Consider the following 24,991-nt stretch of genomic DNA (forward strand, 5'->3'; position numbering starts at 1 on the left):
CATACTGTAGCCAGAGATAAAATAGCGTGGCCGCTGATCAGTTGCTCGCTATTTGCGATCAGTTTCAAACCGGGGTGAACGGGAACGAGGGACGGCTCATAGCCAAAAAACGTGTCCATCAAAACAATACAGTATATAACATAATGGTATTTACTCTGCTCTCGACACGGGAAGCCAATAGACTAGGCGACCGCCCGCGGTTAGAGTATTGTTGGCTAATTGGAGTAGGTCGCTTAGGACCTCGCTTAGACGATAGGGAGCGACGGCGGGAATGTGATCGGCTTTACTATATAATAAAGAGAGAGAGACGATACATAAACAAGTAGAGATACATGAAATTGGAGGTCGTACTATTCTTCTGCTACGGTATTGATTTGGCTCTTTTTTGAGCCAATCTTTTCTTCTCGAACACCGTACGGTGCTAAAGACACTCATTCGCTTAGTTAATTAAATAGAGATAAATCATAGTCTTACGATCCGTTACTATAGCGTCGAAGAGCGGCGAGCGCTGAGTCCACGCTGGACGAGCGGCGTCGGCTGTTAATACGTCGACGTAGCGCGCTTCTAAACCGTGTTGCTTCATGGACATGTAGAGATTGTCGTTGGGGCCTGCGTAGAGCGCACATAAGTTGAGCCACGTTCTGGTGTAAGTACCGGGACTGCAATACCTCTTGTCTTTGGCCCTGCAGCTCGCGACGTTTTTCCTTACAACAGAGAGTATAAATATAGGCTTTATCTATATAAATACTTAAATAATTTGTTATCTTTGTACCCCAGCCATGAATATCTATGTCCGCTCCAACGACGTGAGCTCCATAGCAGGCGCACGCAATCAGAACACTTCCTAAATAATAGGGTCTATAGAAAGACGGTATGTGGCCTAGTGTACTGACCTGTTCCTACGAACGGATCGAGTACAAGTTGACCTGGCTTGACCTTGTACAAACAACGTACGTACTTATAAGTATTTTGACTAGAGAGCGACTAACTTTGGCTTGATTTGATTTGCCATCAAGAAGGACAACGTGGTATCCATCGACGTATTTCCTATGTAGCGTCGTTTCTTAATCGAATAACTGTCGAGAAGATGACGACTGCTCATACTAATCTACGAAGCGAGATAATTTTGTTTTTCGAGGATGCAACCGTTTCGACGTCTCGACCTCTCTTCCGAAAAAATAATCGGTACGGTTGCGCGGGCGTCGTGGAATCGGTGCCGTAGTCTAAGAACAGACAGAACGTGTGGTCGGGTCGCCGCAAATTTACTCTTCCTTTGAAAGGCAAAAAGTTGAGTTGCTATAATATGTATAAACAATAATAATGGTTTGGATTCTATCAACGTCCCTTCGTACCTTTATCAAACTGGCACTGTATTCGTCCGTGCACTTTTTATTGAAGGCCTCAATGCGAATACGAAACGTTACGCTCTCTGACATGAATTGCTTCTGAACACGGGATAACATCAGACTATGCCGTGTGCCTGTTCCTTATATTTATATACCTCTTTTTCGTCTAGTAAGTGCGCAAGTATAGAGGACTTGAGACTCGACAGGTCACTTCCAAAGCCCCACAAGTCAAAGATCTTCAAGAATTTTAATTAATTAATATTTAAAAATCGGAATTTGATATTCTGTGCTTGCTTCATTAAAACCGATCTCTGCGCAATGCGACGAGCAACGTCCTCTGATGGCAAGTCGACAATCAGAAAAGGACTGAGCTACATGTAATAAATGCAGGCGTCCCTAGGGCGCCGAGCACTTCAATTTAATTACGTCGCAGGCTGCACGGGAGCATTCCTTTACTATCTCTGCGTTGGCAATTCCGGCCAAAGCGGCCGACGATACGAACTCCTGCAAAGAAGGCGCTGCGGAGGCGTGCTCCTGCTGCAGTAGCTACGGCATACTGGTAGTCTGAATTCCAGGTGCAGGGGGTCGATTTCCCGGGAGAGTGAAGTTTTGTCCGGGATTTTACCTTCACCTACCCTACGGGACACTCCGTTCACGTGATCATACGATGGCAGAAGCGGCAGAAGATAGCGGAAACGACGAATGGGCAAGCCCGTCGAACCGTGGCCTCATGACAGGGCAGTATCGAAACGTCCTTTCGGACCTTTCCCGACCAGGTAAAGCTCTAAAACCTCTCGTCTCGCCCTAACGCGCGACGGAAAATCGCAGAAACTCGTCAAGATTACACACGTCCAGAGGCACGGGGCATCGAAAATTCTCTCTCAGACATCAGCGATCTATTCACAAAAGGTAAAGACGACGCAAAACGGTGGCGTTTTTCAACGAGAACGCGCGTTAGTCCGAGACACTCGAGCCTCCTATTTGGACGCGCAAGCCCTGAAGGTCCTCACAAATTACGCCGGCGAGCGACTAGACGCGATCAAGACGGGTCCCTGTACGTTTGACCCAAGCGTATTCGCCGAGAAATTGGTACAGGGCGCCGCTCTAATTAAAAATAAATAAATAAGTAAAATTATTTTTAGATTAGTCGCTATGGTGACCGACTCGACGATGATAATGAGGAGGAGAATGGACAGGAAGGAAGCTTCGATTGGCTTGCACTGGGCAAGAAAGTTGAAGAATTTTCGTACCCAGTTCCTGTCATGACACATCTGTAATTAAAAATTATAATTATATTTATTATGGCCGATTGGTTTTTCTGTCAAGATACGGTTCACTGGACGTTCCCCCTCCTCCGGCGCCAAAGAAAAGAGAGAGGAAACAGAAGATTGGTTCGATGCCTGATAGTAGTCAGAAAACTGTTCCGACTCAGGTGACCCATTAGAAAGGAGTCTCTGATATTGTACTGATCGTGACTGTGATAGGTTGCACGAGGAGAAGAAGAGCAAATAGAAGGTACGACGAGAGAAGTTGAGCGGATCCACAGAGTTTTACTTGACGTTCTCAGGGACAATGACGGTTAGATTCATTTCCGATACCTGTAGTACGGTAGCATTCTCGCGTAATGTAATAGGCGTTGTCTCTTATTGGCAATTTGTTCTTGATCCCGACTCCTTTACAAGAACTATTGAAAATGTGTTTCATCTCTCTTTTCTTGTCAAAGTAAGCTCACCTCAGCATTAGGCCGATTCACATCACAAAGTTTCGTCTTTAGGAAGGTCATGTTGCCATCATTGAGACCGAAGATTATCCCCTGTTTCCTTGGCTAAGTGAGAACTTATTAGAGTGGCTCCAAACCAACATCATTGATAATCCAAACTTCTTTTCTTTGCAGCCCTGCCAGAAGAGGATTCCGACGGCGCCATGCACACCAAGAAACAGGCAATTGTGACTCTAACTATGAAGAAATGGCGGGTTAATTGAACGTATTCCTTGCAATTTCGTCCGAGACTTGACTTGCGTTCACGTTTCTAGGAGCTAAAAGAGGCTTTTGATTTGAAAGAACCTCTCATTCCGCCTCGTCATTGATGTTGCTGAACAATTCAGCCGATCATTGGATACCTGTAAGGCAAGATCTCAGACGTGTTTTTTTGGTTGATAGATTAAGATGAGATGCTCAATTGTTAGTGATCTAATTAAACATGACTTGATTTTTTCCACTCTGAGTTTTTTCGTCTTTCCCAGTTTCCTCGTGAATAGTTCAATCTGACCTTTTTTCGTCATCTCGGTTCCTGTTCTATGTCGAAATTCAGCCAAGACCTGAACACAACGAATACATACTGTAGACACTCTAGAGAGTCAAACATGTTACTTTTTTCCTCAGTTTCTTCAGCGGCAAAGTATGACGGAAATAAGGGTTACATAGAAAACGATACATACGAAATGTAGAATTTGAATAATCTCTCATGACAAGGTTTCGTTCAATTGTGGGAGAGGTCAACGCCCGAGACGGTCAACATAAACGTTGTCAGTAGCTCTTATAGCAGAAGATACGTGACGGATAGACAGGTACGTCGTAGCATTAGATTCTGATGTGGTGAATCTTGCACATGCGTTTCTGTTTATAATAGCTGGCTGTTTTGCGTCGCGAACTAAAGGATCATTTGCTGGTGAAATTCCAAGGGAATCCCGCCGTCAATCCGTCCTCGGTGACTCTATTTAATCATTTACTGAATACGGTACCGGTATGTAGGAGTGGACGTGGAGGTGTATTCGTACTCAAACGTCCTTGTCGTAGGCTAGTCTAGTTGTCACAAACGGATCTCAATTCTACGAGTTGACTCTCGATAGCGACAAGTCGAAAGAAATAATTAAATATCATCAAGAACTTGGCTCAAATGAAATAACTGTAAGATCAGAGTCCGAATTCGTTTTTTTCCCCCTTCTCAATATTTCTCAATTCAAAGAGCACGCCGATTTCTGACGGCCAGGCGATTCTTTCCGTTCGAGACTTGTGCCTTGTGACGTTGATTCCGTCGCCCACGGCAACCGTTCGCGTCACGGGGATACATTCATTTGACGTCAAAGTTCCGGAAAAAGTAATTAAATCTATATGTATCGAGGGGAGTCGTTCCTTTATGTTTATGTGTTCAGGTTCAAGTCGACCAATTCATCGAGGCCACCGTTTGCGTTCTCGATCTATGGGGAACCCCCATCCCTTTCAGCCAACACTACTAGTACTCGGTGCGCGCGTTAATAATTCCAGCGGCCAGATGCAGGGCCAGATGGGCCTGTCATTTCGTCTTTTCGACCTCTAATTGCTTCTCGGCGTGGCTCCTACTGCCTGATAACGCCGTGCAGGGGGTGGCATGGGGTCCGGAATCGCTGGGCGGACGTCACCGTCCCAGCTGTATTGACAGTCCCGACCGTAAAACGGAAATAGGTGTCCCTCCGCTCCTAAATTCGAAAGAAATGGGGATGGGGACGCGACCAGGTGCGGAGATTGTTTGCGGTCGGGGGAGGTCTCGTTCGCGGAAGTTGACGGACTTGTTTTAGTAAGCGGTTTCAAGTACGCCGCGGCGTGCGTCTCGACACGGGGAGCGCGCAGGTGTCGTCACGCCTCGCGCCCACCCCGTGCCGCCAAGGAATGCGCAGTTTTCTTCCGCCCCCCGATAGAACGAAATGTGTGCGCGCGACCAAAGTTTGCCTTGGCTCCAGCTTGCACGAAGGCGAAATTAGAATCACGCACCTCGACGTTAGACATTCCGCGCCCACAAGCGTGGGAAAGTTGATACGCCCACTCCCGCACACGGGCCACTTCCGGGTGAGCCGTGCATTTAGATTTGGTCCGCTCATTACTCGTAAACAGTCTCTGCCGCCGAGCGCCGGAGTTAGGAGCGAAGATCGAAAACGAACGCTTGGACGCGATATGAGTGGACGTCACGCGAACAACCTGAACGGAAGCGGTACTGTAGCGATAGCGGATCGCTTTCCCCGAGAACAATCGACGCGACGGCCTCGCGAGGCTCGTCGAGGCGCAAGGCGAAGCACGCGTGCCGAACGACGCGAATCGGCGAACGAATGCGGGCGCGCTCGCAGGCATTCGATTAACGAGGCTTTCGAGACGCTGAAGAATTCGCTTCCCTTTATACCGCCCGATACGAAATTGTCGCAAATACGCACGCTGCACTACGCCATCAATTACATCTCTCATCTCTGCCGGGAACTCGGCATCGACGTCGTCGCCGTCGCCGATGTGGCCCCCGAAGCGACGAAATGGCCCTGCGATGGGCAAGTCGGATTCGGCGGCGTTGCGACGACGCCCTATCACACCGCTCCGCGATTCCGGGTGTCTGGAGGCAGCGATCAGTTTCCGGCCTCGTACGCGCAGCCCTGGAAAATGCTATATCAAGTCGTGCATCACTGCTGACCCGCGCGGTTTGGTTACACCGCGCCCGCCCGCGCGCGCACGTACTCTTCTTTTCAGTCAGCAGCTAATTTTTATTTTTCGGTTGAGTAGTTCAAATCGAACCTTTAATCGCATTCAGATTCACGTTCGCACAAAGCAGAGACCCTAAGGCTTCCGACGTTGCACGCCACTCAAAATGCTAACGTAATTAAGTTCCTTTCGAGTTTAGCCCGGCCCCCTTGTTTTTAGTTCGCGGGTGTGCAGCCCGCGATAAGAAGCTCCCCAAAACCGCCGTCGAACGAAATAGACAAGCGCGCGTGGGTTTATTTAGGAGATACAGTAGGTAGCCCAACACACATGCATTTAGCATTCATCACAAAGCACGCCCTAACGACCCCGGCTAAAGCCCCACCGTTATCTCTTCGTGCAAACGCGCGACGAGCGCCGAATCGAATTCGACGGCTTTCGCGCACAGCATTCGCGCGTGTTCCGCGGATACGTCGACGCCCTGACCCACGTGATAGCATCGACTCAAATAGAAGCAGGCGATAGCGATTCCCTTTCGTACGTAGGACGGCTCGCAATTACTGATTAGAGTAAGTCTCTGTGCTCAAATTTTTTCTGTCTTTGATTGACATTTTTTAGTGACGTCGTTACTGCGAAATGGTTTGGCTTTCAGGATCCTCAATTGTCTATTACTTACTACGAATGGTGTGCCGGTACTGTACGAGCGCTGGTAAAGATGACGTCGTACCGTGGACGAAAGCTTTCAAAGAGGAAGTCGGCATCGCACCGTCGATCGGCCAGTGAATGAGATACATGCAGGAGGATATAGTCCAATTGGAGTCGATCGAACGACTCCTGAAGCGACGGGCGAACGTCGTCCGGATGATGACGCGTGTTCCACAGCTTCGACGTAACGAAAATGTCTTTTCGTTCGATCGTCGTGCCGATTTTCGTCTTGAACGCCTCGCCGATTTCTCTTTCGTTTCCGTAGATGTAGGCGCAGTCGATGTGATGACAGCCGACGTCGATTGCGTGCTCGACGGCTCGTTTCACTTCGCCCGGCTTGCTCTTCCACTAATTAAGTTCCACGTGCCGAGACCGACGAGAGGTATTTCGGTTCCCGTGTAGAGTTTGACGGTGCGGCGAGCTGATTCGCCTTTCGGACGGTGGCGCGGGGTCGTCGTGTTCGACATGGGAAGTAGAAGAACTGCAACGACGAGGGAAGTAGCAAAGAAGAGTACGTCACTTACGTCACGTGCAATTGTTGGCATACGGGAGGGCGCGAGTTCCGTTCAACGCTTGGTACCGTCGAAATGGCGGACTATTACGCTCAATACGGCACGAGCGAAGCCGACAAATCGCCAAAAGGTACAGCAAAACCGTCCCTAGAAGGATCGATTCGCGATTTTGCCTCCACACGCTAGTCTACGGCACGTTTTACTCCGCCGCTTCGACGGATTGGTCGAGCGATCAACTGTCCCGGACCCTCCCCGGCGACGGTTTCTACAGCGAAACGCAGCAGGTGGAGAAGGAACGGAGCGAGGGCCGCCGAATGGCGCAGCGCGGCATCTCCGACACGGTTTTCGGTCGCTCCTGCAGCAGCGACTCGTCGGCGAAAACGGATTTGGACGATCGCGCGCTCGCAGCAGGGGCCGTGAAAGTCGAAGAGGCCCAAGGGGGCGGCGGGAGCGGGAGGACGCTTTTGCCGGCGGTGGGATTGCTGCTAAATTCGTTGCACCGGATCCTGATCGAGTCAAGGCGCTGACGGATAGAACGGGCTATGCGATTACAGTGACGCCGGGTCAACGCAAGTACGGTGGACCGCCGCCGAATTGGGAAGCGGACAGACCGCCGGGAGATGGATCAGGATGCGAGGTAAAAAAAACAGTAAAAGGGATCTCTACATCATATACGTGATCTGGTAAATTTTTGTTGCTTCCAGGTCTTTGTTGGTAAGATTCCTCGAGATGTGTTTGAAGACGAATTGGTTCCGCTTTTGGAGCAGTGTGGTCGTCTGTACGAAGTGCGCATCATTATTGATGTGTCGACGGGAGAGAATCGCGGCTATGCCTTTGTTGTCTATTGCTCAAAGAAGGATGCCGAGTCAGCAATCAGACAGTGCAATGGATTCGAAATTAGGCCGGGGCGACGGCTGGGCGTGTGCGCGTCCGTCGCCAATCGTCGCTTATTTGTCGGACCGATTCCAAAGCAGAAGAATCGGGACGAAATATTTCAGGAATTTAAGGGCAAGTTACGCGGTCTTGTCGAAGTGTTTGCCTACATGGATCGGGCAAATCGAAATCAAAATCGCGGCTACGTCTTTGTTGAATTTGAGAGCTACCAGGCGGCCTCAAATGCGAGACGCTTGCTCAGAAGTGGTCAAGTGATGGCATGGGGCAGCGTTGTTAGTAGTGACTGGGCTGAACCAATGGACGAACCAACAGAGGAGGTCATGGCCACTGTAAGGAGAGAGTGTTGTATGAATGCGTGTATTGGCTGACGTTTTTTTGGTTTTACTACAGGTTCGCAACGTCTACGTAAAGAATTTGAATATGAATACGACGACGGAAGAGAGGCTAAAGGAGATTTTTTCTCAGTTTGGTGAAGTCTATCGCGTTCAAAAGATCAAGGACTTTGCTTTCATATACTATGAAAAACGCGAGCAGGCGCTGAAGGCGATTGAAGAGATGAACGGAAGGGAAGTCGATGACGTTATCATTGAAGTCACGTTGGCAAAACCTCTGAGCGAACGAGCGAAGGAGAAGAGACGCGAACAGCGAAAGAGTCGATCAGGACCCCGCGAGTCGTTTTTTGACTACAGCGGCCCTCCGCACTACTACAATGGGCCGCCACCGCCGCCGCCGCCTGACGAGTATTACGATAGTTTTTATCCTCCGCAGCCTCCGTTTCGCGGCGGCCCGCCTCCTATGGCTATGAGAGGAGGAAGGCGCGGTGGCACGGGACGTGGCATGGGACCTCGAGGCGGTCATCCAAATAGGCATATGGACGGTAAAAGGTCTGGTTTTGGGGGTCCAACGCCGCCTCATATGCGTGGCTTTCCTTTCACCCGCGGCGGAGGCGGTGGCGGCGGTGGCATGAGAGGCGGAAGAGGCGGTAGTGGCTTTGGTGGTGGACGGGGTGGACGCGGTGGTCAGAGCCCAGGTAGGACAAGACCGCATTTTGACTCTTCACATATAAACGAGGCGTTTAAACCATCGCCGCCTGCAAACTACGGGCCTGTAATGATGGGCAGGGCAAGAGGACAAGGCTCTCAAGGAGGTCAAGGATGGGGCGGAGCGGGGCAACCAAGCGGCTACAGCGGTTTTCCGCCGCCGCCACCTCCCCTGCAACAACAGTCTGGTTGGTATAATCTTCCTCAATAGCTGTCGTCGTTGTCGTCTTCCTCGTCGTCTTCCTCGGTGTCATCGTCGTCGTCTCCTCGTCTCCAATGGAAGTGGCGTGAGCGTGTTTGTGTCCCCCCTGTACGTATGTCTGTTTATCTATGTTTACTCATTACCCCTGGTATTCAAGGCCAGCTAAAACGGGATCTTAACTAAATGTTCTCAGTTGCCTAAATGTTAGGAAGAGTGACGGCCAGTCACATTTAATATTGATAGCGTAACATGATTCGTATTGGATTTGTAGTAGCTGGCCTAAGTGTATAGTTAAATTGCCGGCTTCAAGCATTTCAAACGGTGACGGTCTCCCAAAATTTTATCAAACTAAGTGTCCTGCCAGAGCCAAGCGCAGATAATTATTTCTTTGAACCCCCGTCTGAATCTGTACTATTGCTAACAACTTCACTACGCAGCAATTTCAAAATTTGTTCTGTCCTAAAGTTTGGCCACAGCAAATGGGGAACTGAGAGCCTTAGAATGCAGAAAATCGTTTAATCCTTCATTTTTTCAAAAAAATTGAACCTACTTCCGTCCGGAGCTGGTTTTTCAGCCTGCTTCAGAAAGCCAAAATACCCCGTTTATAACATGTGATTGATTCTGATGTGATAGCGCCGCTTTTACGCTTTCTCGACGCGTAAGGTAGCCGCGTATTTGCTATGAAATAACGTTGATTTTGCATGTAGCTAGGAATTTTGCATGCTTCATAATTGGGGTGAGTGTGTCAGTGAGATTATTGCACGCGGAATGTGGTTCAGGAAAGAATACATTGTCTGTACAAAAAACGTGGCCTGAAATGTTCCTACAGTACTACTGTACCGGTAAACGAATCATATTGAAGTACTGTAACTTCGCCTTTTAGATAAATGGAACTGCGCAGAGTGTAAGATTTCGCCTGTGCTAGCTCATTGATATGCATGGCCTAAGCTAGATTTTAAAATTGACTCACAATTGGACTATCTGTTTTATTGTGCATGATTTTTTTGTTTCAATAATATATATAATTATTAAATTTTTTTGTCCTTTACTCCTTGGACTAGAGACGCGTCGGATGAGAGACGCGTTGTTAGAGCTCCTGTTGAATTCTTTGGATGAGCAAACCAGCCAATTTCCTAATAAGGTTTAACTTAGTTTTTTTCTTTTCCTCCCCCTTTTGTTATTCCCTAAGGAGTACGTAAATTCTCAAGACACTTTCTGCAACGGTTTCTTTGGCTTGTCGCTTCTGATCGTTTCCGTCTTTTTGACGCTTCTATACCCGAAAATGGACACCGGGGCATTCAAATGGAAGATGGGAGAAGGAGACAGGACGCGTGAAGGGGAAGTATTTTATTTCCACAGATGCGTGTAGTACAAAAAATCACTCTACCGAAAATCTAACGTGTCTCGTGGCCTTTCTTCTCTCCTTCTGTGAATTCGTCCATCATTTTTCTTCAGCCCGCGACCTAAAAAGAAAATCCTCTTAGTCAGTGTCAAATAATCGTTATACGTACCTTTTGGTTTGCGTCCGTATTAGCGTAACCCAGGCTACACCGCGTGGAGGTTCGGACGCTTCGTAGCCCAGGGAAGTCTTCGCAAAGCGATGACTCCCTTCCAAAAATTGTCGGGTGAGTTGCGCGTCATCGGCCACCCCACGTGTACCCGCCTGGATGAGAGTCGGTCCCTAATACCGAAGTCCCCCGGCGCGCTGGTACAAGCAAACCCTTCGGTATGTGTTCCAGAGAAGAACCGGGGCTACTGGAAGTGGAGAACGGCCGACCACTGTTTGTAGAGGCCGACAAGAAAGACAGTGCAATGCCCGAAATGCCTTCACCTGAGCCGGATCATCGTCGGTCTAATCGTGCTATCGGGTGAGAAAAGTGCTGGCAACCAGACCGTTTTTGAACACCCCCTCCAAGCCGTAACCGCTCGAGCCTAGCGCGGTTCGTGCTTGTTAGCAACAATAAGACCTAAGCGATCGTTCTGCCCAGTGCGCGTACCGAGGCCGAAGCCCCCCTTCGCCCTGCCTACGGGCTCCGGCACGGATTATCCGTGGGCCACGCTGATCCGACACCCAGACTTGCCTTTTGCCTTCCCCCGAGCCGGTCCGTTCAAGAACGAGACGTAGCGAACCACGCCGCATCCACCCTCAGCCGCAACTGAGGGAAAATCGGTGTGCTCTTCGCTTTTCAATCGTGTAGCTCCGCCCAGCGCGCTCATTGGTCCGCGGAGGTCGCGTGGGACTCACCTAGCGCTCTGAATGGTGGAAACGAATAGGTGCAAATTTTCAATTCCGGTTTGGCTATTGATTAGTCAGCAATTGACGCCTCAAGGCTCAAGTTCAAAATGGCGATGAATATGCCTCGTGGACGCCTTTTCTCTTCTTCGCAGTATCGGCGACCTTCTAGATATCGAAGAACAAGCCAGGTAGACTAGACTAGCCCGCTAGCTAAGAAAAAGAATGTCGGATCTCTTCGATCGGACGTCGATCGAGGTCATCACGAGGCTTGCGCGTCTCGCGCGCCGTTTTCGATCGCGTACGAGGCTGCGAGGTTCGTTCGAGTAGCCTTTAGGGCCTAATCTACGACGATTGATCGTTTTTCCACGTAGGTACGCTGTAAAAACGAATCGCATCGACGAAAGCTGCACGTAACTTCGCTCAATCGACTACAAGACCAGCGAGAATACGATAGAGACGGCAAGCGAGGCGAAAGGAGAGCGAAAAAGTCGGCTAGAGTTCATATTGAGCATTTTTGCTAAGGAGGTGTGTCTGATTAATTTGATTACATAATTTCGTAATTAATTTATATTTTAGTTTCCCGATTTTGGTCTTTTAAAATATCGGGCGTCATCTCGGTGCAACAAAAAGGTCCCATATTAATTTTAGTGTGGTCTATTATTTTTTTTCATATTTTTGATACGCGTTGTTTTATTTTCTATGAATAGATTTTGTGATTGATCCACTTGAAGAACTAAAAGGTACTGAAATGATTCCTTCATAATTTTTTTGACGGTTTCAGCTGGTTTCAGTATGACCACGGATACTAGTATCCGTGGTATGACGATTCACCTGTGTGATCATGTGATCACGACACCATCGAAGAGTGACGCAAAGTCGCAATGGAAGCTGTTCGGTCGCGAAAGAAGCAGAAGAAACGCAAAGCAGCGCAAGAGGAACGCGTCGAGTCAGTCAGAGGTGCGAAAAGAAACGATACAAGCGAAAAAACGTGTCGCGACGCTTCGTATCGCGCTTAGAAGAGCCGAAAGAAGATCGCTCGGAGAAAGAAACGAATGCAGACGACAAGGAAGAGCAAATCGACGAGGAACCGCCCTCAAAAGTCGTCGAGAAAGAAGACGGAGAGGAGAGCACGGTGGAAGTGGGCGTGGTCCACGAAGAAAGCGAAGAAGCGATCGTAGCAACGGCTACGCGAAGCGAAGAATCAGCGACAGAAGTTGCTACAAATGACGGGGAAAACGTCGAATCACGTGGCGTGGAAGAGGTGCCCATGGCGACGGCGCCATTGGTGACTGAATCCGAGAGTCTCGTGAATGAGGAGGAGGAACCTGCTACAGTTCTTCGTGACGACGAAACGGTGGCCATAGCAACGGGTGGAGCGAGAAGTACGACTATTGGTGCGAGTCGACGAGCGCGTCCCTTCATCCCGTCGGCTGGTGCGACGAGCGCGGAAGAAAGCTGCAAGCACCCAGAGGCAATGAGACGTACACGTATAGAAATCGATCCCCCTTTGTAGCGTCAAGGGCCCCCAAAGGCATTATAAATACGTCCATATGGGGGCTTATAACTAAATTACCTGTGAGCCTTTTCTTTTTTTGCAGGAAGCAGCGGCTTCAGTTGGAACGACTACTTGAAAATGCCGGGCCTCGTCGCCGCTCCTAGGTATCTTTTTAACGAGACTCAATTATGAACATTTCTCGGTGTTTTCTTAGTTTTTTTTAGTGGCGCGCTCTTTAGTGGCTAGTCGTATTTTTATCATAGAACCGTGTTGACTAACCTGCGGCTGAGCGTCGTCTTGATCGCCCCACGCCCTTTCAATGCGTGTACAAACTTCGCTGCGTGTCTGCGTCACGAACAATCCACTCGAATCCAGTTTGAGAGCTGTGCGGAGCGTCTCTTACTCGCACTTGAAAAAAATTCGACGTCCGAGCCGTCCAATGGGTAAATATCTTCCAGGTCAATGTATGCAATTGCAATTTCGTCTGCTCGCTCGCAATTTCGGTCGTTGTCGTCGATCGTCGTCGTTTCCGGACTCGACAATTCGTGTCGACACCACGAACGCTTCGTCTCGCCCAATCAAAGTCCCATACGCGTTGGCGGTCTCTTTCCGTTCATCGACAGCGCGTGAACGCGATCAACGGTCAAACGCAGTGCACGGTGAACGATCCGTCGACGAAACCGGCGTTTCATCGCTACGCCGTCGAACAGGTCGAAGCGCTCGTTTTCGCCGCAACGAAGACGGAGATGGGCTACCGTACGCCATATGGGACACGTGCCGCCAACAGGGTGCGAAGACGCTAGAGGACGAAGAGCGAGAGGAAGAAATGCGTCGACAAGCGGCGGCAAAATCGAATGCATTCAGAGGAGCAGGTACAACAAGAAGAATAAGAATCTATTAGCTCATATATTTGTCTTATCGTCGTCTCCTAGGGTATCGCCTTGGCGAGACAGAAGGAAATACCGTGAAAATCGTAGGCGAACCGTTGGCGTCCGCTTCCAAGCAGGGACAGGTAAGTTGCGACTTGTAGAAGCGAGACTCTATTCGGTGAATTTTTTTCTCGCTATTAGATCAGACAAACGTTGAGATTTTGGCAAAACGGGTTCACCATTGACGACGGTCCACTGAGAGACGGAAGCGCGGACGCAGACCGATTGTTTCTTCACAACGTAGCCAGAGGGTATTAAGCAGATATAAAATAAAACCGTCGAAGATATCGTTCACACTTCTCCAGGATGATTCTTCAGGAATTGATAGCCGCCGCCCAGGGAGACGAAGTCGAGATTCTCAACGTGGAAGATCGAAGGCAGGAGAACTACGCGCCGCCGAAGAAGACGCTGAAGGCGTTCGGAGGAGAAGGCCACAAACTTGGAAGGTAATAATAGTGATTATATTATAGTCATATTTTTTTATTATTATTTTTCTCTAGTCCAGTTCCTGATGTCGTGTCTTCGGTGCCGGAGCCTCAAGCTGAGGCTCCTGTCAATCCGCCTTCTTCTGTGCACGTGGACGAGTCCCAGCCTATCACTGCAATGCAGATTCGACTGGGAAACGGATCCAGGTTCCTTTATAGGGCCCACGTATCTCTCAAATAGTATTCCTTCTTCTAGACTGGTGCAGAAATTCAATCACAGTCATTGTATACGAGACATAAGGGCAGTTGTGGACAGGTAAGCTGCATAGATATGGTGATTTTTTATACAGAAAAAATCGTTCTTGCTTTAGGAAGTTTTTCAAGCAAAGAGCACTTTGTTGCGTGAAAAGACAGGTAAAAACAGACGATTTCGTTTCCAAAAAACGAAGGGGACCCCTCCTTGTCCTTTTTTGCCCGTTCGCCCTGTACCCTTGAAATCTGTGCCCGACACGCATAGCAAGGCGAATGAGTAGATCTAGCACGTTTATTGAAAAATCGGCCCTGATATAGACAATGAGATTTATAGGCAATTAAGAGCAACAATGGCTTTTGTAAGTTGATGAGAACGATGGTCTCTTTTAGAACGTCGAAAAATTAAGTATCTTGATAACTTCACGGTCTCAAATTGGTCTATCATTTTTGGCTTTTTTTGAGAGGCGTGGCTAATATTAATGCGTACAGGAAGTGAGTCTTTTTCAGTATGAAATTTGACTCGTACGAACTGTTTGACCTCATAGGATTGATCTACTGATAAAGTAGAGTAGATCTAGGGCGTTTATTCGGAAATCGGCGAGGTCAGGTTTTTAGGCAACCGTAAACTATCTATAGTTAGTTCATGGTTTTAGATCAAAAGCTCTATCTCTCAGATCTCCGAATTTTCTATGTCAAACGATAGAGCTAAAGTATCTAGTTAGTTCCACGGTCCCAAATTTGTCTACCGCTCCAACTATGTTGCTTTTTTGAGAGGCGTGGCTGATACTAGTGTGACCGGAAGCGGGTCTTTTTTCGTGTGAAATTCAATCCTTACGAACTGTTTGACCTTGTAGTGTTGTTCTACTGATAAAATAGAGTAGATCTAGCGCGTTTATTTGAAAATCCGTGAGTTGAGATTTTTAAGCAACCGTGAACTATATAGTCCATGGTTTTTGGTCAAAAACCCTATCTCTCAGAACTCCAAATTTTCTATGTAGAACGATAGAGCTGAAGTACCTAGTTAGTTCGACGGTCTCAAATTTGTCGACAGCGCCAAATATGTTGCTTTTTCGAGGGGCGTGTCTGATATTAATGCGTACCGGAAAGGGGTCGTTTTTCGTGTGAAATTCGATTCGTACGAACCATTTGACCTCGTAGGGTTGTTCTACTGATAAAGTAGAGTAGATCTAGCGCGTTTATTTAGAAATCCGCGAGTTGAGATTTTTAAGCAACCGTGAACTATAGTTCATGGTTTTTGGTCATTTTGGTGACCTCTCCGATTCCTAAGATTTCTTTATAAAACAATGAGGATGGGTTGCCTGTTTGACCTCGCGACACCAAAAGGACCTCACACCTCAAATTTTGGCTGAAATCGACATTTTTTGTAGATGCCTATATCAATACATGGATCAATTCCCTCCTCCTCCACGGCGTTCCTCAAGTCATTCAAGGTAAATAAGACAGTAGATTTGAGTGCACTGGTTTCAATTTGAATTTTAGTTCTCTCCTCTCCCCAACGGATCAACCAATCCGACGATATTAGATGCAGAAAGAAGAAGATGTAGACGAAGACATCACCCTGGGGACTTGGGTTAAAGTCTCCCTCCCTGGCAGCCGGAGGTTAATCAGCTGTCCCCCTGTGGACTTGGGTTAAAGTTCACCCTGGGGACTTGGGCAAAGTCTCCCTCCTTGTGGGCTGGAGGTTAATGCGCTCTCCCCTGGGGACTTGGGTTAAAGTCTCCCTCCTTGGTGGCTGGAGGTTAATGTGCCTACCCCCTGTGGACTTGGGTTAAAGTTCACTGTGGGGACTGCAGTCTCAGTCTCACCGCTTGGCCTCCTATGGGGGTCAGGTGGCAGCGCAGGAGCGACGACCCAGGGACAACCAAGAAGGAGGAGGAGGAGGAAGGAGGTGGAGGACTTTTTTATTTTAATTGTTGCATCCGGGATATTTTGAATAAAATTTTGAACATGGTTTTTCCTACTTTTATTGCAAAAATAAGCGCGCGCGTCATGCCATGTAATCTACGCGCGTTAGCTCAGGGACTGCGGTGCACGCGCACGCAAGTCCCTAAGCGTCCCTAAGCTAAAGCGCGTTGCTTTTGTCTCCACCCTGGAGATCAAAAGCTAAATGCATCTACAACTATTTCCATGCAAAAAATTAAAAAAATTAAAAAAAAAACGCGCGCGCAGACGTTCTTTCCCATTTCGGTTTGCAGGAAGTTGGCTCGTAGGCATTTGCGAGAGAACCCAATATGAATGAGGTCCTCCGCTGCAAGACGAGCCGGTTAGCAGCGTCGAGAAGACTAAAGAGAAAGAGAGAGAACTGTACAGTAGTTGATAACATAGTCGTTAAAACTGGGAGTGTACGAAAGATTAGCTAAAGCGCGGATATTCGATCAGCGCTGTAATCCGCTTGCTTCGACGTACGCTTAGCGGTTCGTGTGCAACGCACACGCGCCACGTGAGAATTTGGAGACGAGGGATGCTCTAGGGGTTTCGATCGTGCGTGACGCACGAAGGGAGAGCGAAGCGAGACTGGCGCTCGCCACGTGGCCAGAAAAGGGGCCCCTCTTCGCGAAAGATTTTTTCCGAGCGTTCTTTGCGGCTCCCATGCATTCGCTTTGAACGCCCAAATAGGAAGATAGCACGCGAGACCAAACGCTTAGCCAGGGGACATTGGGAGCCCCCTTCGAGCGTTTTTAGCGTCGCGAGCGCCCTAGGAACGTTGCCTTGCCAAAAAATCAGCTCCGTTTTACCTATTTAGCCAAGAGAGCAGTCTCGACGACGTGTAATTCTTCCGCTTCGTTGCATTCGACTGATTCGAGGCGGACGCCGCTGATGATGAAATTTGATCTGACGCATGCGCCGTGGCCGATTTTTTCGTAGACTCCAACAAGTCTCCTTTTCCGTTCACATGCCAATTCAACTAGAGTTCTAAAAAAATTAATGTACATATTTTACTGACTAATTGCAAAGGACGTCAACGCTCCATACCTAAATCACATGACCGCTGAGAATGAAAGTGTCCTGGCGTACCGTAGGAGCGCTTTTGTGCATCGTCGGTCTCACTGCGACATGTGAGCGAGGAGAGAAGCTGCTAGCCGAGCCGACGAGCCTCTTGTTTAGGGCTAGCAATGGCAGAGCTTCTGCAGGACTTGCAGGGAACCTAAAAGAAAGTAAGCACGCGTACATGCATGCTTCGTATAGGGCCTTACTTTCCACAAAGCCGTACTTCGTCAACTACTGCACGTTCGCCCTTCTCTTCTGGATGGTGTGGAGGTGAGCGTCTACATAGAGCATTGCTTCTCCTTGTTGTCAAGACGACATTCACGCTTAGGTTTTATCCGCGGAAGAAACAGAAAACTTCTAAGGAACACACGGGTCATTTCGGATGGCAGTAAGAGGCAATTAATTAATTAATTAATTAATTAATTAATTTCGCTTAACGAAGTGCAGTTGTAACGAAAGCCATATACCTTGCTTTCATCATCAATGTGTCGGCGTACACTTGGTATCTGTCCTTGACAAGAACGAGGCAGTCCTCATTGAGATATCTGGAATTGCGCGTCGTCATTCTCTTCTCTAGCGTTTCTGGTAACACAGCTATATATCAATCGTCATCAGCTGTGGTATTTATAATGTCTGTGCCACTACTAAAAGAAAAAGTCACCATTCCTAAGGTAATGCTCATCGTTGATTAATTGATTGTGGGTGCTCTCATTATTCTAAAAGGTCCTTGCCGTTGCGATTTGCATCACGGGCGTATGTCTTGTAGCCTTCTTTCCAGGAAATAAGAAAGAAGGCGACAATATAAACCCGTCAGTAGAAGGCTACGTGGTAAGCAACATATATATGCATATGATGCATTGGGGCCTATAATCTATCGTTTTTACGCTTTCAGCTAGTTGTCATTATATGGTGCAGACAAGGTTGTCTACAGAAAACGCGCAGTCCATCAAAAGGACGCGGTATTTACAAAATAATATTTATAATGAGACGGCGTTAATTTGTCAATTTCTAGGTTCCTATAGCGAACGCCGTACGCTTCATAGGGCTCGTCGGCGTTGTCACCGTACTATGTTACTGGTACGTATACCAAATACGCGGGGACCTTCTCGTTCTATTTAATCTTTCTTTAGGCCAATAATAATAGGGCCGCGTCTCTACTATCTCAACTTACCTTATAACAACAGGAACATTTCTTGAAGTTGCTGTATTCGTCACTATGTATTCGTCACTATGTGTAGAAGTACCTTAGCCCCCCGGGAGATTTTTCTAGAAACTAATCAGATTTATCAGTACAGCCGACTTCATAATATAACGATCAAATACATATAGTGTGCTCAAAAAAAAGGAAAAAAAACGAGCCCTACAAATCATCAGCGCAATCTACTTGAACGCCTAACTAGAATCTACCTCCAATTCATCATGTATACGAGCAACTCAGCCCTCCGGTCCCCTCCCCTCATACAATTAATTACTAAAAACGTTTCGCGTGCACGCGCTCTCAGACCCACGAGTCTTTTTCAACAGGGGACCCGCGATCCCCATCCATACCCACCGTCGTCATAGCGACGAGATCGATACTCACCGCCACGATACCTATCGTCCCGATCTCGCATCACTTATCGTGACGACGCGGCGATAGTACTCATCTCCGTATTCGTCTTGCGGCGGGGGCGGGGGCGGTGCGCGGTTGTTGCGGTGCCGGCCGCTTTGGTCTTCCTTGCCGAGCTTCATATCCCTCTCGCATGCCCGGAAAATTGACGGCGTCATTGCCTTTGTTATAGCGAGCCGCCGCCGCCGGTCCGCCGACGCCACCGCCGGTCCGCCGACGCCACCGCCGGTCCGCCGACGCCACCGCCGGTCCGCCGACGCCACCGCCGGTCCGCCGACGCCACCGCCGGTCCGCCGACGCCACCGCCGGTCCGCCGACGCCACCGCCGGTCCGCCGACGCCACCGCCGCCGCGCGTCAATTCGTCGACGTCGATGTCGGGGAAATCGCCTTTGACGGGTCGCTGGGGATGCTGGGCGGCTTCACGCGCTTCGACGGCGCGCTGTTTCGCATTTTCGCGATACGGTTTGAGTTCCTTGTGCTGGCTGTAGGTGCTGCAGTGTCGGCGAAGATACTGGGCGTCCGCTGGCTGCTGGGATCCGACGGTTGCGGCGGCGGCAACGGTCATGCCGTCCGTCTGATCCAGAGCGCTGCTCTGGAAGTCGTTCATATTCCAGCCTTCGCGTTTTAACGTCATGCGCGTCTCTTTGAACTTGTTCAACGTGACGCAGATCTAGGGAGTGCAACAAAATATTCGCATCATTTACGATTATTAATTACATAATAAGTGAATAAACTACAGCGAAATTACAGGAGATAGCCAAAGGGTCACTCCTGTAATAAATTACAGCGAAATTAAAGGGGTTAGCCAACGGGTCTCTCCCGTAATAAACTACAGCGAAATTACAGGGGGCTAGCCAACGGGTCTCTCCTGTAATAAACTACAGCGAACTTACAGGGGGTTAGCCAACGGGTCTCTCCTGTAATAAACTACAGCGAAATTACAGGGGCTAGACAACGGGTCTCTCCTGTAAATAAAGTACAGCGAAATTACAGGGGGTTAGCCAACGGGTCTCTCCTGTAATAAATTACAGCGAAATTACAGAGGGTTAGCCAACGGGTCTCTCCTGTAATAAATTAGAGAGAAATTACAGGGGGCTAGCAAACGGGTCTCTCCTGTAATAAACTACAGCGAAATTACAGGGGTTAGCCAACGGGTCTCTCGTGTAATAAACTACAGCGAAATTACAAGGGTTAGCCATCGGGTCTCTCCTGTAATAAATTACAGCGAAATTACAGGGGCTAGCCAACGATTCTCTCCTGTAATAAACTACAGCGAAATTAAGGGGGGTTAGCCAACGGGTCTCTCCTGTAATAAACTACAGCGAAATTACATAAGGCTAGCCAACGGGTCTCTCCTGTAATAAACTACAGCGAAATTACAGGGGTGAGCCAACGGGTCTCTCCTGTAATAAATTATAGCGAAATTACAAGGGTTAGCCATCGGGTCTCTCCTGTAATAAATTACAGCGAAATTACAGGGGCTAGCCAACGGGTCTCTCCTGTAATAAACTACAGCGAAATTAAAAGGGTTAGCCATCGGGTCTCTCCTGTTATAAATTACAGCGAAATTACAAGGGTTAGCCATCGGGTCTCTCCTGTAATAAATTACAGCGAAATTACAAGGGTTAGCCATCGGGTCTCTCCTGTAATAAATTAAAGCGAAATTACAAGGGTTAGCCATCGGGTCTCTCCTGTAATAAATTAAAGCGAAATTACAGGGGTTTAGCCATCGGGTCTCTCCTGTAATAAATTTCAGCGAAATTACAAGCGTTAGCCATCGGGTCTCTCCTGTAATAAATTTCAGCGAAATTACAGGGGCTAGCCAACGGGTCTTTCCTGTAATAAAGTACAGCGTAATTACAGGGGGTTAGCCAACGGGTCTCTCCTGTAATAAACTACAGCGAAATTACAGGGGCTAGCCAACGTGTCTCTCCTGTAATAAACTACAGCCAAATTACAGGGGCTAGCCAACGGGTCTCTCCATATAGTGATCAAAAATCTACCCTTTTTCGTTCTCATACCTGATTAGCTGTCTGGACCAACTTTATAGGATAGGACTGGCGTGACTTGGCGTCTGCGAAATAACGAGACTACGACTGTGCTATTGGAAATTTTGAGATTGTAGTTGATTTTGCCTTTCTCTGACCTCGTGAGACGAACTTGATATGTATATTAGCATTTCATCGATTCCGTTTATGTGGAGATTCCAGAGCAGTTCGTCGTGAAGATTGACGTCCTTATCAGTCCTCTGCAAAAAGACATAGGAATTATTCTGATTAGAATAAATATTGAAGTAAACCTGTTCTTGATTTGGAACGGATGGAATGTGAAGAACATTTCGAATTAGAATCAAGAGTCTCTCGATCATAGTTGTTTCATCTGGTGAACAATTATCCGGGGGCTAAAGACAATGATTAGGATAGAATGTGGCAAAATTAAATAATACCTTCTGACACAAACTCGTTAGTAAATGACCAATAACTTTCATCACCTGATTATTGGCAAACGCCTACGATAATAATAATAATATTTATCATTAGGTTCTAATTATAAATAACCTATTTCTATTTTTACCTCTTTGTACTGAACCAAGTACGTATTCAACTCCAGATAGATTTTATTCGCTTGCACGTCCTTGGGACACGAACTGTCCATGCAAAGAAACGCGGGCAACGTCAAATTGACGAGCAATCTAAGTAACGCGATCCAATTCATCGCTTACGAGTCCTCGTTTCTCGTTCTTACTTTATGCAGGCGTTGAGCAGATTTTCGTCCTCCCAGAAATTGACGAGAATCGATAGAAGATCGGTTTGGAGAATTTGCGTGCAGCCGAGCTGGCGACGCGTCAGGCAGCTCGAAGTGTCGCGCTTCAGAAAGCCGATCAGGTCTTTCATGCACTCTGCGCGGCGATCGATCGAGAAATTCGCTCGAAAAGGGAGAGGAGCCCCGTTTTCGTACCCCAGCACTCTTCGCCTTTGTAGTATTGGTCGTCTTCGGTGTATCCGAGAGCGCCGCAGGTCGCTAGAAGCTCTTCGTCGATGTCGAGAGCGAGTAGAGCATCCGTTTCCTTCTCCTTCGCTAAAGTCACGTGAATAAAATAAATACTTGACTCATGTATATTACGCTTCGAGAAAGAGATCAACTCGACCTCCCGGAGCTATAGGCGTCTATTGAAAAAAAGATGAGGTCCCTTTGATACTCTATTGAAAATGTCTGATTTCCTGGCGTGATTTCCATCTGAAGCAGATCGACGATTTCCGCAGCGACGTCGACGTCGTAACGGCACGACATCTACGGCTCCAAGTCCCGCGGCTTTGCCACATAGAGCAAATCGAATGTAGCCGTCTTATTCAAATCGACTACAGTGACAATCCAGCAATGAGAAGGAAATATCGGATTACCGTTGATTTTCGGAAACGAATCCATGAAAACGGTCGAATCCACGTGACAAGAATTCACCGACGGTAATTCGAGAGAAGAAATTCGACTATTGCTTACACTATAAACGTTCCAAAACAATCCAGAACCCTATAAAATCAAAAAAAATGAGATTAGAATGACAGCCTCCGGTTATCTACGCGTCTTACAGTGTCCCCTGGCTTTTGCTGCAAATCCACGGCTTCTGCGCTTTCTTTTTCTGAATCCTCACCGCTTATGACGCTTACAATACTGTCAATGATTTCTTTACTGTCGTTTCATCATCACTAAGTTGAGTGGATACATTCTCATTTGAAGAACGATTGGGTGACTTTTCTGGTTCCGGTGTAGTGCTATCCTCCTCTGACGGTATTCGCAGTGTCCATTTATTGATAATTAGACCATCATCGTCAAGACAGCCGTGCTCTTCGTCCTCCTTAGGAGTTCCCTCAAAGCTACACTGAATTAACTGTAATCGAACTATTGTTCCCTGAACGAATAGCGGGCGGGTTTCTTGATAGTGAAAGTGGCTGATTGTTTCTCTTAGATCCTCAATACCAGTCAACTAAATCGAATGCTATTTCTCTGGGTTTTTTTTTTGATATTATCTGCACTGACCGTGTCGTTCAAGCGTTCGATTACGTCGGCACTTTTCCTTGGAACGGGAAAGGCATAGTGTCCAAAGGAGCACGCGTGTTTGAGACATCCAGACGGGCCGTTCTCCACGCTCCAGTCCACCGCGCGCACGAACGCGTTCACGCCGGCGTAGAAACCCCGCTTTCCAGCACCTCTACTCAACGAAGCAACGTACACCTAAGAAGAAAAACGATAGTCTAACGTGAATGAAGGCGCCTACACTAAACACAGCTATCTATCAGTATAAGGAGATTTAAAAAAAACATATCAGAACTTGCTTATATCCAGCTATCAATAAAAGGTTTACAGGCACTTATAGGAACTATCTATCAGTATCATATCGGAACTTGCTTATATCCAGCTATCAATAAAAGGCACTTATTGGAACTATTTTATTTCTAGGCTATCCACTGTACATCTACATACATTTGTGGACTGCACAAACAAAACCTTCTACGTACATGGACCCATTTCACTAACCTGACTGTTTTCAGTTGTCGTCAAATAGACGAGTTTCGCCGGCAATCCCTTGGAATTGCTCACTAGACTCTTAACGCGTACATTAGTGCAGACGAGTATTCTACCAGGGACGACAGCCTCCCAAGCTTGCGGATCCGAGCACGCGTACAGTTCAAGCATAGTCACTCGCGTCGACGACGAATCCCTCAACGCCACCCAACGCATAGTGAAAAACCCCGGCGTCTTCGTCCCCGGCACTTTTCTCATCCGAACGGGACGCCCGGCGTAGGCGACGAGTCCGATGACATCCAAAACGACGTTATCCGGAACGTGATACAAAATATCCAAATCGACGAATCGATGCCCAATGGGAGGCAAGCGAAGACGAAGAAACGACAAGGATTTGTTGTCGAGACGAGACACAAAATCGTCGTCTTGTCGCCGACGAATATCTTGGCGTCGACGGTCGCGAGAGAGGACGAGAATCGCGGTCGTTTCGACGTGGATCGTTTCAAGCGAAACGTTTCCACGGAGATCACCATGCCAACGCGAACGGAACAAAAATAGCGCACGCAAGCGTTCTCCCAAAATAGACGGGCACGACGGCCGAATCGTCTTCGACGGAAACGTGAAAGACGTAGGGTAGGGCGAACGATTGATCGGTCGCCTTTCCGTAGAAACAGAGACGCGATTTCTCGACGATTCGACCGACGAGCGACGAGCGACGACGTATTCAACCAGGGCGAGTCGACCCAGTTGCGCTACGACAGCCGAGGCTCGATCGAGTCGTCGAAATTTTTTCGAGTTGATCGCGAGTGGGCGTTGACGAGATTATATCCTCGTCGTCGAGTGGGCGTGGCGGAGGATCGGTTGTGTTCCAAATGGGGAAGATAGTGTGGAATGTCGTTTTCGAGCTCGCAATCGCGCGCTTTCGACCAGTATCTTACGTTTGCCGGGACGTCGACGATCGAGGGCGTTTCTAACGGGTCGATTTGGGTGAGGATTGGGATGAGAGGTCCGCCGATGTAGCGGTCTTGAAAATAGCCGCGAACTTCGCGTATTTCCATTTTCGAGTTCGTTGTGATTGTTTTTTGGTAGACGAGCGGGTTGGCGGCGATCGAGAGCGTGCATTTCGCTTTCGTTTTGCCGTCCGTTACCGTCAAATCGTAAGCGTAGGGAAACGTCGCGTCGGGGGTCTCGCCCGTCCATCCTTTGAAGTCCAGGTCGACGAGGTAGCGTTGGATGTCGAGAACGACGACTTGGAGGTTTGTGCGGTTCGAAGCGCTCTCCAAAGAGCGAAGAAACGAGTCGAGACTCATTTTGAGCGCGGAACGGCTACAGCGCGTTAGCAGCTGGCGACGTCATCGCCTGAAATTCTATTTGGAAATA

General features: G+C 48.2%; 7 protein-coding genes and 4 long non-coding RNA genes across 12 annotated transcripts; 7 read left to right on the forward strand and 4 right to left on the reverse strand.

The window, feature by feature from the left end:
- Positions 1 to 63: 63 nt before the first annotated feature.
- LOC136188379 (tRNA (guanine(10)-N2)-methyltransferase homolog) lies at positions 64 to 1,102 on the reverse strand. The gene is made up of 8 exons (XM_065976127.1): positions 1,096 to 1,102; positions 990 to 1,063; positions 894 to 936; positions 773 to 844; positions 669 to 704; positions 475 to 609; positions 352 to 421; positions 64 to 286 (listed from the first exon to the last, which is right to left on the reverse strand). Exons 1-8 carry the CDS (start codon positions 1,100 to 1,102, stop codon positions 151 to 153), a joined length of 573 nt encoding a protein of 190 aa, XP_065832199.1. The 3' UTR covers positions 64 to 150.
- Positions 1,103 to 1,163: 61 nt separating this feature from the next.
- On the reverse strand, positions 1,164 to 1,565 carry LOC136188487 (uncharacterized). The gene is made up of 3 exons (XR_010670218.1): positions 1,502 to 1,565; positions 1,353 to 1,445; positions 1,164 to 1,296 (listed from the first exon to the last, which is right to left on the reverse strand). It is a non-coding gene; the product is annotated as an uncharacterized lncRNA (long non-coding RNA).
- Positions 1,566 to 2,007: 442 nt separating this feature from the next.
- LOC136187976 (non-structural maintenance of chromosomes element 4 homolog A-like) lies at positions 2,008 to 3,571 on the forward strand. Its single transcript, XM_065975683.1, has 10 exons — positions 2,008 to 2,122; positions 2,175 to 2,255; positions 2,305 to 2,435; positions 2,489 to 2,619; positions 2,673 to 2,778; positions 2,831 to 2,924; positions 2,980 to 3,068; positions 3,121 to 3,175; positions 3,241 to 3,320; positions 3,381 to 3,571. Exons 1-10 carry the CDS (start codon positions 2,014 to 2,016, stop codon positions 3,432 to 3,434), a joined length of 930 nt encoding a protein of 309 aa, XP_065831755.1. The 5' UTR covers positions 2,008 to 2,013; the 3' UTR covers positions 3,435 to 3,571.
- Positions 3,572 to 3,750: 179 nt separating this feature from the next.
- Positions 3,751 to 4,656, forward strand: LOC136188033 (uncharacterized). The gene is made up of 6 exons (XR_010670084.1): positions 3,751 to 3,762; positions 3,820 to 3,914; positions 3,977 to 4,084; positions 4,144 to 4,254; positions 4,313 to 4,444; positions 4,500 to 4,656. It is a non-coding gene; the product is annotated as an uncharacterized lncRNA (long non-coding RNA).
- A 618-nt stretch (positions 4,657 to 5,274) lies between these two features.
- LOC136188380 (transcription factor 21-like) lies at positions 5,275 to 5,775 on the forward strand. Its single transcript, XM_065976129.1, has one exon. The coding sequence runs from the start codon at positions 5,275 to 5,277 to the stop codon at positions 5,773 to 5,775; it is 501 nt and encodes a 166-aa protein (XP_065832201.1).
- Positions 5,776 to 6,771: 996 nt separating this feature from the next.
- On the forward strand, positions 6,772 to 10,106 carry LOC136188381 (heterogeneous nuclear ribonucleoprotein Q-like). Its single transcript, XM_065976130.1, has 5 exons — positions 6,772 to 6,876; positions 6,989 to 7,128; positions 7,185 to 7,635; positions 7,703 to 8,221; positions 8,283 to 10,106. Exons 1-5 carry the CDS (start codon positions 6,772 to 6,774, stop codon positions 9,141 to 9,143), a joined length of 2,076 nt encoding a protein of 691 aa, XP_065832202.1. The 3' UTR covers positions 9,144 to 10,106.
- Positions 10,107 to 12,220: 2,114 nt separating this feature from the next.
- LOC136188022 (brain acid soluble protein 1 homolog) lies at positions 12,221 to 13,298 on the forward strand. Of its 2 annotated transcripts, none has more exons than XM_065975751.1 (3): positions 12,221 to 12,327; positions 12,387 to 12,851; positions 12,969 to 13,298. In XM_065975751.1, the coding sequence occupies exons 1-3, from the start codon at positions 12,252 to 12,254 to the stop codon at positions 13,055 to 13,057; spliced, it is 630 nt and encodes a 209-aa protein (XP_065831823.1). In that variant the 5' UTR covers positions 12,221 to 12,251; the 3' UTR covers positions 13,058 to 13,298. The 2 variants fall into 2 exon arrangements, with proteins under 2 accessions (XP_065831823.1, XP_065831824.1); XM_065975752.1 differs by having other exon boundaries at positions 12,387 to 12,841; positions 12,969 to 13,081.
- A 393-nt stretch (positions 13,299 to 13,691) lies between these two features.
- LOC136188382 (NSFL1 cofactor p47-like) lies at positions 13,692 to 16,358 on the forward strand. Its single transcript, XM_065976131.1, has 9 exons — positions 13,692 to 13,737; positions 13,798 to 13,877; positions 13,936 to 14,045; positions 14,100 to 14,240; positions 14,295 to 14,426; positions 14,476 to 14,535; positions 14,591 to 14,633; positions 15,860 to 15,922; positions 15,972 to 16,358. Exons 1-9 carry the CDS (start codon positions 13,692 to 13,694, stop codon positions 16,065 to 16,067), a joined length of 771 nt encoding a protein of 256 aa, XP_065832203.1. The 3' UTR covers positions 16,068 to 16,358.
- An 84-nt stretch (positions 16,359 to 16,442) lies between these two features.
- LOC136188113 (uncharacterized) lies at positions 16,443 to 17,324 on the reverse strand. The gene is made up of 2 exons (XR_010670119.1): positions 17,228 to 17,324; positions 16,443 to 16,774 (listed from the first exon to the last, which is right to left on the reverse strand). It is a non-coding gene; the product is annotated as an uncharacterized lncRNA (long non-coding RNA).
- A 605-nt stretch (positions 17,325 to 17,929) lies between these two features.
- On the forward strand, positions 17,930 to 18,425 carry LOC136188122 (uncharacterized). The gene is made up of 4 exons (XR_010670126.1): positions 17,930 to 18,006; positions 18,058 to 18,151; positions 18,204 to 18,308; positions 18,373 to 18,425. It is a non-coding gene; the product is annotated as an uncharacterized lncRNA (long non-coding RNA).
- A 337-nt stretch (positions 18,426 to 18,762) lies between these two features.
- On the reverse strand, positions 18,763 to 24,917 carry LOC136188588 (uncharacterized). The gene is made up of 12 exons (XM_065976322.1): positions 23,624 to 24,917; positions 23,126 to 23,320; positions 22,678 to 23,072; positions 22,492 to 22,618; positions 22,049 to 22,435; positions 21,836 to 21,989; positions 21,665 to 21,782; positions 21,537 to 21,599; positions 21,390 to 21,491; positions 21,237 to 21,338; positions 21,112 to 21,180; positions 18,763 to 19,760 (listed from the first exon to the last, which is right to left on the reverse strand). The coding sequence occupies exons 6-12, from the start codon at positions 21,982 to 21,984 to the stop codon at positions 19,074 to 19,076; spliced, it is 1,290 nt and encodes a 429-aa protein (XP_065832394.1). The 5' UTR covers positions 21,985 to 21,989; positions 22,049 to 22,435; positions 22,492 to 22,618; positions 22,678 to 23,072; positions 23,126 to 23,320; positions 23,624 to 24,917; the 3' UTR covers positions 18,763 to 19,073.
- Positions 24,918 to 24,991: the final 74 nt, after the last annotated feature.

This window comes from Oscarella lobularis, chromosome 6 (genome assembly GCF_947507565.1).
Source record: "Oscarella lobularis chromosome 6, ooOscLobu1.1, whole genome shotgun sequence".
Taxonomy (NCBI): domain Eukaryota; kingdom Metazoa; phylum Porifera; class Homoscleromorpha; order Homosclerophorida; family Oscarellidae; genus Oscarella; species Oscarella lobularis.

Excerpts from the sequence above, each read along its gene's own strand:
- LOC136188379 (XM_065976127.1), bottom strand. Across the intron at positions 610-668 it reads TGCAGGGCCAAAGACAAGAG|GCCCCAACGACAATCTCTAC; the intron begins GTATTGCAGTCC and ends CGCTCTACGCAG. Across the intron at positions 422-474 it reads CGACGCTATAGTAACGGATC|CACCGTACGGTGTTCGAGAA; the intron begins GTAAGACTATGA and ends GAGTGTCTTTAG.
- LOC136187976 (XM_065975683.1), top strand. The coding sequence starts at position 2,014 with ATGGCAGAAGCGGCAGAAGATAGCGGAAACGACGAATGGGCAAGCCCG. Across the intron at positions 2,620-2,672 it reads GTTCCTGTCATGACACATCT|ATACGGTTCACTGGACGTTC; the intron begins GTAATTAAAAAT and ends TTTTCTGTCAAG. Across the intron at positions 2,925-2,979 it reads CGTTCTCAGGGACAATGACG|GCGTTGTCTCTTATTGGCAA; the intron begins GTTAGATTCATT and ends GTAATGTAATAG.
- LOC136188380 (XM_065976129.1), top strand. The coding sequence starts at position 5,275 with ATGAGTGGACGTCACGCGAACAACCTGAACGGAAGCGGTACTGTAGCG.
- LOC136188381 (XM_065976130.1), top strand. The coding sequence starts at position 6,772 with ATGACAGCCGACGTCGATTGCGTGCTCGACGGCTCGTTTCACTTCGCC. Across the intron at positions 6,877-6,988 it reads GACCGACGAGAGGTATTTCG|CAAAGAAGAGTACGTCACTT; the intron begins GTTCCCGTGTAG and ends CGAGGGAAGTAG. Across the intron at positions 7,636-7,702 it reads GAGATGGATCAGGATGCGAG|GTCTTTGTTGGTAAGATTCC; the intron begins GTAAAAAAAACA and ends TGTTGCTTCCAG.
- LOC136188022 (XM_065975751.1), top strand. The coding sequence starts at position 12,252 with ATGGAAGCTGTTCGGTCGCGAAAGAAGCAGAAGAAACGCAAAGCAGCG. Across the intron at positions 12,328-12,386 it reads ACGCGTCGAGTCAGTCAGAG|AAGAGCCGAAAGAAGATCGC; the intron begins GTGCGAAAAGAA and ends TATCGCGCTTAG. Across the intron at positions 12,852-12,968 it reads GCACCCAGAGGCAATGAGAC|GAAGCAGCGGCTTCAGTTGG; the intron begins GTACACGTATAG and ends CTTTTTTTGCAG.
- LOC136188382 (XM_065976131.1), top strand. The coding sequence starts at position 13,692 with ATGCGTCGACAAGCGGCGGCAAAATCGAATGCATTCAGAGGAGCAG. Across the intron at positions 13,738-13,797 it reads GAATGCATTCAGAGGAGCAG|GGTATCGCCTTGGCGAGACA; the intron begins GTACAACAAGAA and ends GTCGTCTCCTAG. Across the intron at positions 14,046-14,099 it reads CTTCACAACGTAGCCAGAGG|GATGATTCTTCAGGAATTGA; the intron begins GTATTAAGCAGA and ends ACACTTCTCCAG.
- LOC136188588 (XM_065976322.1), bottom strand. The coding sequence starts at position 21,984 with ATGAAAGACCTGATCGGCTTTCTGAAGCGCGACACTTCGAGCTGCCTG. Across the intron at positions 21,600-21,664 it reads ACTTGGTTCAGTACAAAGAG|GCGTTTGCCAATAATCAGGT; the intron begins GTAAAAATAGAA and ends TTATTATCGTAG. Across the intron at positions 19,761-21,111 it reads TGGTCCAGACAGCTAATCAG|ATCTGCGTCACGTTGAACAA; the intron begins GTATGAGAACGA and ends TGCACTCCCTAG.